We start from the raw sequence: 10,777 nt of genomic DNA, 5'->3' as shown, positions 1-10,777 counted from the left end.
AATGAGTTTCAATCTGTTCCTAGCATGACTGACTTTGATGTCCATATTGTCCATAATTTGGCTGGTGGGCAGTCATTCAAAATGGCTTCTGTGTCCATTTGATAGATCTCATCACTCTGAGCACTTTCTTGCTCTCAACAATAATATGTGCCAGTATCATCTTGGATTTTCTCTGCTCCATGTCTGGAATCAACCAAACTTCCCAAGACACCTACCTCTTTTTAGTAAAGAATTGTAGTGAGTGGGTACGTGGGTGGCTCTTTTGAGACTCTTGAATTCTGCTCAGGTCATGATCTCATCCTTTGTGAGTTCAAACCCTGCTTGGGAATCTCTCTTGCTATCTCTCTCTCTCTCAAAATAAATAAACTTAAAAAAGAAAAAAATAGTATTTAGAAGATCCTAAGTGAGCCTGTTGCTGTGTGTTGCTGCTGCTAGGCCCTTGGGAACAGAGATGGGAAGTGTGTAATGTGTGTGCATGTCTTCATACCCGTACCTCTGATTCCACTGCAACACCACAGAGAACGTTCTAGTTTTCTTCCTTTTATATTTCCAACTCTCTTTTCTGATAATAGGAAAACTGGTTTCTGTTATCTTATTAACATATTCATTATTTGATCAATTACTCTGGCTATAACCAATTTTCTGTAAACACTGCCGCCTGCTTTCTGTGTGGATGTCCTCGTGGGCACTTCATCATCCCCGGCAGAGCAGTCTGCTAACCCAGATGTGAATACTTGCTCAGCCGCTGTACTCCCTGTGCCTGGTTACACCTTCTGGAAGCACCCCTCCTGATACAACCAAGATGCCGAACCTCCCCCAGCATGCATGCCTTCCTTAGCCTCCCTGGGTTCCTGTGCTCTAGGCCCGGACATCCCTGTAAATGGAAGTTCATGGCACCCTCTTACGCCCAGCCTCTGACTCCCCTGTGCCAGTACCTCCTCACCCAGCGTGAAAACCATCATCACCCTGCGTGGGCTTCAGCACTCCACTCTGGGTCTCCCTTAAGTTCAAACACCCTTCTCACCGTAGCCAGATTTCTGAGCCCATTTCAGGGCCACTTTCTTCACCATTCTCATGGTGTCAACTCCTTCCTTCTTGCTCAGGCTCCAACACCCAGTATGAGACCGCCTTGCACACACTGTCCCTCTACACTATGCTTGGGTCGTGCATCTCACACAGACCTGCCCTGTGTTTGGGCATCTTACTCATCTTCCCTGGGCTCCAACTCCATCTGTTCTCAGATGCCCTCCTCACCCTGTATGAACTCTGACACTCCACTCAAGTTTTCTATACCTAATGGTTTTAGGAGTGAACTCTCCAGGAAGGAAAAGGGTATTACCTTTTCGGGAGCTTATGTTAGATAAATGTTGGGTGTTTTCATTCTGTTATCTATAGCTCTTAATATCTCTGATTGAGCTTACCTACCTGATTTTTTTCAGTCCAAGTCCTCTTTACCACTCCTTGCCTTTTTTTTTTTCCTGTGTAATTTCTTGAGAATTATCTTTAAGTTTATTGATTCTCTCTCCACTTGAGTCTATTTTGATTTATTCTCTTGACATTTGTCATAGTCCAATGATTATGTTTTATTTCTAGAAGTAGTATGTTTGTTTTAAAATTCTACCTGTTTATTATTTTATAAGCTGTCTTTTTCCTAGGGTTTTAAATTTCTTATGTCTCTTTAATAGTTTATATTAACAATATATTTGTTCTTCTTTAGCAATAAATTTAATATTGTTCTCCTATTAGTTCCTGGGGTACTGATCTTTCTGTTTACCTATGGTTTATTGTTTTCTTGACTGTTTTATAATTTTTAATTGGGAGCTTTTTTTGCCACTGGAGTTGTTTCTATGGAAATCCTATGCAATCGTGATTAAGAAATATCTTCCAAAATGCTTTCTGTTTTAAAAAATAGCTTTATTAAAGTGTAATGGACATGAGATATATGTACACGTCTACATATATGTATTGAAAGTGTACAGTTGTATGTTTTAACATAATATGTTCATTCATGAAACAGTCACTACAGTCAAAATAATACATGTCTACCATCCTCAGAAGTTTCTTCTTTCTTCTTTGCAAACTCTATAATCCCTGTCCCTTTCTCCTGTCCATAGGCAACCACTGACCTGCTTTCTTTTGTCCTAGATTAATTTGAATTTTCTAGAATTTTATATAAAGAGAGTCATACTGTATTTATTCTTTTTAGCTACTATTTTCACTCAATATAATTATGTTCAGTTTCATCTATGTTGTGCGGATTAAGAGTTCATGCCTTTTTATTGCTGGATAGTATCCCATTGTGTGGCTATACCATAATTTGTTTATACATTCACCTCAAGTAGTAGACATTTGAGTTGTTTCCAGTTTTTAGCTATTATAAACAGAATCCTATGTGTAGAAGTCCTTGTATAAATATTTGTGCTTTTTTTCTCCTGGGTGAAACCTAGGATGGGTTGACTGGGTCATGTAGTGAGCACATGTTTCACCTTGAAAAAAAAAACATCAAACTATTTTTCATTGTACATTTCCAACAGCAGTGTATGCATTCTAGTTCTACATTTTTAACAATTATACTGAATTTTTTTTTAATTTGAGATAATCTATTAAGTGTGTTGTGTTTTTGAAAGGCTTCCCACTGGTATCTTTGGCCTGAGAACATTTATTTATGTGGGTTTTTCTGTCCATGGGGATTCTTGCATTATATGAATGTTATGAGTTTTTTATTCCAAACCTGTTTTGTGGTTCAGGTTTGGCATGTTTTTCTTGTGAGCTTTGGAAATCAGCTTCCTTATCTTTCTGAATAGGGTTGGAGTTTTTTTTTTAGATTCCATTTCATTGAACAAAGAAGGGCTTCTTGTCTTAAGTGAGGATTAGCACTTAAACATCTAGCCAACAGACCCATGTATAGACTAAGCTCTCATTTCAGGTTTTTCTTAGATTTGTAATGCTTGAATTTCCTAAACTTATTTACAAGCATGGCCATGAAGCAACTACTGAAACACACACACACACACACACACACACACACACACACAGCATTATTTTGCTGTGTGTGAAGTAGAAGAAGTGGAAGTTCAGACTACAGTGTTATTGAAACCAGAACTCTTTGGTTTGCTTAATAATGTGATTAATATGTGTGGTTTTGATAGTCTGAATTGCAAAGCTCCAGATCTTTCCCATAGAAATCTTAGTTTCCTGGTGCCTGGGGACTGTGGTCAGGATAGTACTGGCCGCTTGTGGACTGACCTAAGAAGTGAACCATCAGGAAGTAGGTACTGAATTCCAAACAGCTGAACTACAAGAAATATTTTGAAACAAACATACTCGTGTTTGTATGTGTGTGTACCTATGTGTAATTAAACATTACAGAGAATGTATCATAAATTTTAATAACTTATATTGGTACTTATCATTTTTATGCTTCAGTACCAGAAGTCCTGCAGGACAGCAGGTTTTTTTATTTTGTTAACTTTTGTAAGCCAAATGTGGGAAATAAGTTTTATATTTTCTTCCCTCTCTTATCTTTAACATATTTAATAAGACTAAATGGATACCATGAAGTCATAAGAGGAAACATACTAATCTGCTCTAAAGATTTACAGCACGACTAACCACCAAGTTATTTGTATTTCAGAAAAGAATGCCTATTTGGGGGGAACATTTAATTCAGTGTGGGACAGACTATAATGCACATGTCACTGGGTAATACTTGAGATCATTTTGGGGGGTACACGGGCAAGCATATTTTGATACTTACATATTCATCTTAACCCTGTAACTTATATACGATGGTCGTAATTTCATGGAAATTCTTATTGAAAAAGATATCAAATACAAAAACAGGTGAAATAAAAACAGAATATGACTATGACAGAAATCAGGACAATCACACATGAATCTTTGAAGACTTAGAAAAGACTGTTTTATAGAAAAAATTTACTTCTTAACCACAAGGTGAGGTGATAACATTTTGAGGGAAAGAGAGTATGCGAGCTGTCTTCATATTATACTGTGAAGCCAGCTCTATTCTTAGGAGGCCTAGTTGGGCTTTGGAGCAAGTCAGGACCACCCATACTCAGAACTGTGTGTGGAGTGGATAGACCACTCTTGTCCTTCTGTCTACATCAGTAATCCCTGACTGGGGGACCTGGGGGGCTCAGTTGGCTAGATGGCCAACTCTTGATCTCGGCTCAGATCTTAATTTCAGAGTAGGGAGTTTAATCCCTGCTTGGCTCCTCACTGGGCATGGATCCTACTTAAAAAAAAAAAAAGTAATTTCCCTTTGATGGGTTAATACTGGGCATGGTAACTTCAATGTCTAATAAGTGCCTTCTCCTCTAGTTGACATGGAATCGCCCTGTTCCCCATCTCTGGAAGAATACATCCCAGAGCTTAGATCATGGTGAGTCCACTTTGTGACATGATCAGTCCTCCCAAATTTTTGAGTGGTGACTGTGTCCACTTCCCGTCTCTGTTTGTTCAGAATTCTCTCAGCATGAGGTGCTCCCTGCAGGCAGTGGCGCTCTGGGGGAGGGAGGCCCCTCCGCACAGCATCACCGCCATCATGATCACTGATGACCAGCAAACCATTGTGACTGGAAGTCAAGAAGGTCAGCTCTGTCTCTGGAATCTCTCCCCTGAACTAAAGGTTTGTGAAAATGATTAACATTGAAACATACAGCACGCACAGTATAAACACGATTTGCTTCTACCTGCCAACGACAGTGGAAGTTTTGCATGACTGTTTAGTAGGTGCTTACTAAAGTAATAAATTGGTTTTAACTTCTGAATTTGGAGAAAATGAAGTACTCTATGAAGGATCAAGATCCTGTTTGAAAATTATGTTATGAATATTGCTAATCTTAACTACCAGCTAAGTGTTATCACCCTTCAGGCTGTGCTGAGTTTTACTATTTTACATCCTGAATTATATGTTTAAGTAACTGAACTACAGACATGTAAGTATAATTCTAAAAATTATGGCTCATTAATCTAAACAAAGGGCACACTTGAAAACCGCTATTAACTAAATGAGTAATATCTTAATTATCTGGATGTTTCTGTCAGTTTGGCCTTCTTGCTGTTCTTTTAGTCTCTGCTTGTGTGTGATTTTTAAAGATCACATCAAAAAGCTCTAAATCCAATTTACTATTGTCGTCTTCCTATCTCAGAACCTGACCTCACCTAGGTTTTGGCCCATTGATTGGCAATTAATTGTCCCTGTCCCAAGTCATAAACATTTAACATATTGGAATAGATATTTGCTTAGTGCTAGCAGCCTCTAGACCCAATTTGAACATTTAAACTAATGATGTACTTAACGTATACTGCCCTCATTAAGAAGCCTTTTAAAGATCAAAGACTATTTTTAGCCTTTAAAGTTTGTCACTTTAAAACCTAAATTAACAATTAATTGTAATTCTATTTTATAGTGTAATTAATTAACATCTCCCATCACAGAAGAGTTACACTGCAGGACTGCCAAGAACTGCCTAGCAGCCCAGCTCAGCTCAATGTTTATGAACATCCCTGAAAGAAGACACTGGTCTTACTGCGACAGCTGAGCTTTGAAAAGTGGCCCTCACATGTATTATCCCTTACGCTTTAAACTCACACTTCTGAATGGCTTCAAATGTCTTGCTACTCTTTTTAATATTTTGGTATAGTGTTTTCTGGCTGGAAAAGTTGTGTTATATAATATGTAGGATGCAATAAGCTTAAGAAATTCAAAATCCTAGCATTTGTATCTTTTTACATATGTTTTCATATTTATTTCGCATTTATTCAACATGCCTTTATTGACTACATGTAAGTTAGGCAGTAGACTATGTAGTACCTGGGTTCAAATATGAATGCGAAGACTTGGTGCTGGCCGTCAGAGGGGCCGTAGTGTAGCAGAGGAAGGACATAGGCTAATGCTGTGCATGTATGTGATAATACAAGGTACTCTGAGTACCTTGAATGCTGAGGGATTTAGATTTTTTAAAAAACTAGCAAGAGCTAACACCATGTGTTAATTAAAAGCAATGGCAATATTAAGGGATATTGAGATGATTTATGCAAGGAGATGACATAATACTATATTATTGTGTTTGTGAGTTAGACTATCATTTGGTATTAATATGAAGGGCATCCTGAAGGGCGAGGGAGAAGAGATAAGGGGCAGTGACTACAGAGGAGCCTGTATGTTAATTTAGTCAATAACGTTTTTGAGTATGAACCAAATCAGTGACAAATGAGATGAAAAGGAGATGAAAACTGGAAAGATATTAAGAAAGAATGGGAGCAACTGAGGAACCGATTGGAATGTGGATAAAAGTGCAGGAACAGTCAAGGGTACAGATGCGGGGTTTGAGTGATGGGCGGGACCGGGATGTGATGGTATCCCGTATTTGCCTAAGGAATAGAGGCCGTTAGAGGATAGGGACAGGACGGGAAAGGAAGTGACTTAAGTTCTGGACCTCTTGGAGCATCCAAGTATTTATTTGGGGATTAGGAACACATGTCAGCGTCTCCCTGTCCGTGGTGGTGGGACTGCAGGGTACTGGGAGGCTAGAGAATGAGTGCCTCCCTGGCCTGCACTTCTTACCACATGCATCCCAAGCTCAGGGTCCAACTCCCAAAGACGAAGTGCTTCACTCATGTTTTCTGGCATTGACTGCTAGTATTTATATAAGCATAGAGAAAGATGAGTTGAACATCCTTCCAGATATACTCCCTGAGTACTGCTATGTTCTGTTTTGCTTCCTATTTTAATACTCAGGAGGAAACACAACAATGACAAAATGAAGAGTAGCAATATTGTATATAGGAAAAGAATGGAGAGATTGATCAGGTTCTAGTTCTGACATTTACCAACTTTGATATATCGAGTAAATGACATACTAATTGAGCCTTGATTTCTTCATCTGTGAAATGGGGATTAGACACTGTTCATACTTGCACTAGTGCTTGGATATGTTGGATGCTATGCTCAGCAAGGTGTATGTTTCCATTCGTGTTGTTGGAAGTTCTTGAGGTTGGGAGGGGGTGGCAATGCTTCATACAGGCAGAGCCCATGAACAGAAGTAAAGGTGTCCTGGATTTCATTATGACAATGGGCAGGTGTGATGGTGGATTTTTGTTGTTGTTATTTTTGACAGCAATTCCAGAATAAGAGAAATTAAAGAGATGATAATGAATAGTCTTGGCTTATTCAAGACATGTGGGGAGTTAGTAGGACAATGAGGATTCCGTGTGCAAACAATTGGTGTCCCATTATGCTGTTTTGTTCATAGTGGGTTTTCTCTAGGAGAGAAATGTTTGCCCTGATTCATTGCTTAATTTGGCCTGCAATAAAAAATGCAATGTGTTAAATTCATAGAGGTATGTATTCTCAAATGTAATGATGGGAAAAGATAGTATGTTGTTTTCTGAGATGGAACATTCTGGATTTCCCAGGAAAACAGTAGAATAAGAACCTGGGTTGTGAATGGTTCTAACCAACCACAGAACTTCTTTGTAGTACTGGAAATTTAGTCTAACAACACATATTTTTAGAGAAGTATTGCTGACTATGATAGAAATAAGATGAAGGCAAAGAACAATTGTGTTTTGAAATAATTTGTATTCATTGATATGATTTGGTCTTCATCTATGGATATGTTTGCATAGTTCAGAAAAAGCATAATGAATATGAATTCATTGGGAAATGGATTTTTATTACTTTATAAGACAAATTTTCTAGTCATTGAAATTAAATTTTTAGTCCCTGTTGACAACTTCTTCTCCATTTATGGGGATCTTGTGTGTTTTCTGTCGTGTAATTTGATTTTCACAATATTCTTTTACAAAACAAAGAGCAGGGGACATCTTTCACACATGAGATAATGGAAGAATTAGCTCTCAGTGCTGTATTTTTAAACTCATGTAGAGGAGAAAGACATTGGCATTTTAAATAACAGCTTAGTTAAAATTTCAGTTTTAGTGTGGAAAAATTAGTTTGTATTAGTTTTTATTTTTGAGGCAAGAAGCCACATAAGGTTATAGTAAGGTTATAGTGATTACAAAAAGGGTAATGTTTTCTTTGTATTATTTTGTAAACTCATTTCTGAATTCTGAAATTTGCACATTAACATGCTGCTATCATTTGAGGCACATTTTGTGCATAATAAACATCAACACAGGCTGATTTGTATTCAAAACCTAGATGTTGTAAAACAGGTCTGGTGATTGTTTAGGTGTCAAAATGGGTAAAAAACCGAATGCAAAAACCAAAAAATGTGTACAACACAGTTCCTGTATCCTGATCGTTTTTTACGGGCGCCTGGGTGGCTCAGTTGGTTGAGCATACTACTTTGGCTCAGATCATAATCTCACAGTTCGTGGGCCCTGGATGGGTCTTTGTGCTGACAGCTCAGGGCCTGGAGCCTGCTTCAGATTCAGTGTCTCCCTCTTTCACGGTGCCTCCCCCACTTGTGCTCGGCCTCTCCCTCTCTCTCTCTCTCTCTCTCTCTCTCTCTCTCTCTCAAAAATAAACATTTTAAAAAATAGATTTTTTTATTCGGTGGATTTTGATATGGCATATATCAGTTTTTCTAAAATGTATATAGAGCAAAAACATAACAGGATTTTCTAATCAGAATTATGAATACTTATATAAACTGATGTTTATATTCTTCAAAAGTTTATAACTGTTTAAAAGCTTACCCTGATCATTTTCAGATTTCAGCTAAAGAACTTCTATTTGGTCATTCGGCTTCAGTAACATGTTTGGCAAAAGCGAGGGACTTCTCTAAACAGCCCTATGTCGTCAGTGCTGCCGAAAATGGGTAGGTAAGATGTGGACAACTTTGTAATCATCTCTGTTCTCTCTCCCTTTTAAAAACCAATAATGGGGTACAGAATTATGGAGTTTAAAGAAATCTTATTGATTATCATGTTCTTTTTGCATACAGGAAAATTTAGATCTTGAATGGTAATCTGTGTGATAGTCTCAAGGAATGTGATCAGTACTGTGTTTCCAAATCTATTTTTTTTTGTGTGTGTGTGTGGGTTAAGGCCAGTAAAAGATACTGGAAAATACCACCTGTTATAGAATCTGAAAACAAAAAGTCTGAATACTTGTCTTTTTTTAAGTAATAATTCACTTATGCTCTTAAGCAAACCTATCCAAGCCTTCATAGTTTTGCAAAACAACTCAATAGTTATAATCCTCATGTAATACACTTGTCTGATATCATTATAGAAGAAACTGAAAAGAGAAGACTCAGTGGTAAGTGGAATGATGGGAAAGTGAGAGGAAAGGAACACAGACTGTGATATTGGTGCAGCTTCATGGAAGCAGGCTTTATTCCAATGAAATAGAACTAAGCTGTAAGAGAAAAGCCTCCCTGATGGAAGCTCTACTGGACTCAGGTGATAAGTTATTTGCCAAAGTGTACGCAGGAACGCGGAATTGATTCAGCATGCATTTGTGAATCAAGGATTGGATTACGTGTTGAAACAAGATAACCACCTCCTTTTTGTTTTTAGCCTGAGAAGCAATTACATGGCTCTGAATTCTGAGAACCAAAACAGTAAGGAGTGTCCACCTTGTAGAAACTAAGTTGTTTAACAAAATGCTAGTGAGACAGATCTCAAAGAGGCACCTGTTCCCATAGCTTATAGCAAAGCCATCCTTGGTAAACCTAGAGAGATTGCACTTCGGATGAGGCTAAAGTGAAATGCACTGCTACATTCTTTTTTTTAACAATTGCTAGCAGCTTTCATCTGCTAGGACTGCCATTCCCAGTCTAGAGAATCTGGGAGATGGCTTTTTTTTTTTTTTCTGAGACTACTTGGAGAATTGAGAAAATTAATAGCTAAATGAGAACAAGCTCTGGAGAGTAAGTGAGTTCCAGCTTGAGGTTTTTGCCCACAGTAGTCTGGCTCCAAAAAGGAAGCTAAGGTTAATGGACATATCCTTGATGACAGATGAATCCTGCTGTGTGATCCTACAAATATGTTTACTGAAGAGCCAGAGAGTCTGGTTCGCTCTTTCTTTTCCTAGATGATTTGAATTTTCTAGAATTCTTTTCCTTCTATATGCAAAACTTAGCCTGCATCTGTGAGATACTTTTTAGGCAGTATCTACATTTCAGCTATTGCAGTAACTTTGAGTAAACTTGGGAATGACTGTGAACTTAACACTTCTGCCTCCAAGATGATCAAAAGTGACGCAAAATTGCTTTGACTCAGTTTTTCATTTTTTTCCCCAAAGTATGACTTCATCAATAGATATAATCCTAAGATTCAGGAATCCCGATGAATCCCAGGATAAATGAAAAGAAATAGGTACCTGGAGACCTGTTACTGAAACAACAGAATGCAAGAGAAAAAGAAGATCCTGAAAGGAGTTAGTGGGAAAAAGCAGATTTATAAAGGAATATAATTGAGCTGACTTGTCAACAGTAAAATGAAAACTAGACAGCAGTGAAATATCTTCAAAATGATGAGAAAAATATCTGCCAACTTGAATTGTATCTCTAGCAAAATTTCTTTTAAAAAGATAAGGTCAAAATAGGTATTTAGGACAAATATTAAATATTTATTGTGTAAGTAATTAGTACTTAAGTATCTAAGTATTAATATAATGCTAAGTATTTAAATAAGTTTTTAAGAAAAATACTAAGAATGTTCACTGCCAATAGACCCTCTATAAGCAACAGAATTCTGAATGACATTCTTCAGTAAGAAAAATGATTTCAGACAGAACTGAGATGGAGTAAGGAATACTGAACAAAACCAGCAAATTTTT

At 37.6% G+C, this 10,777-nt stretch overlaps 1 protein-coding gene across 1 annotated transcript in view; it reads left to right on the top strand.

Moving 5' to 3' along the window:
* WDR72 (WD repeat domain 72) overlaps positions 1 to 10,777 on the top strand; it is a 207,942-nt gene that overhangs the window by 11,243 nt on the left and 185,922 nt on the right. The window contains exons 3-5 of the mRNA XM_029952820.1: positions 4,342 to 4,402; positions 4,484 to 4,648; positions 8,704 to 8,810. Coding sequence (XP_029808680.1) covers positions 4,400 to 4,402; positions 4,484 to 4,648; positions 8,704 to 8,810 — 275 coding nt within the window. The 5' untranslated portion in view covers positions 4,342 to 4,399. The remainder of the gene's footprint in view (positions 1 to 4,341; positions 4,403 to 4,483; positions 4,649 to 8,703; positions 8,811 to 10,777) is intronic.

The sequence above is a fragment of the Suricata suricatta genome, chromosome 9 (assembly GCF_006229205.1).
Source record: "Suricata suricatta isolate VVHF042 chromosome 9, meerkat_22Aug2017_6uvM2_HiC, whole genome shotgun sequence".
Classification (NCBI taxonomy): Eukaryota; Metazoa; Chordata; class Mammalia; order Carnivora; family Herpestidae; genus Suricata; species Suricata suricatta.
The sequence above is the reverse complement of the archived record's forward strand: the minus strand, read 5'-3'. Positions and strand labels throughout refer to the sequence as shown.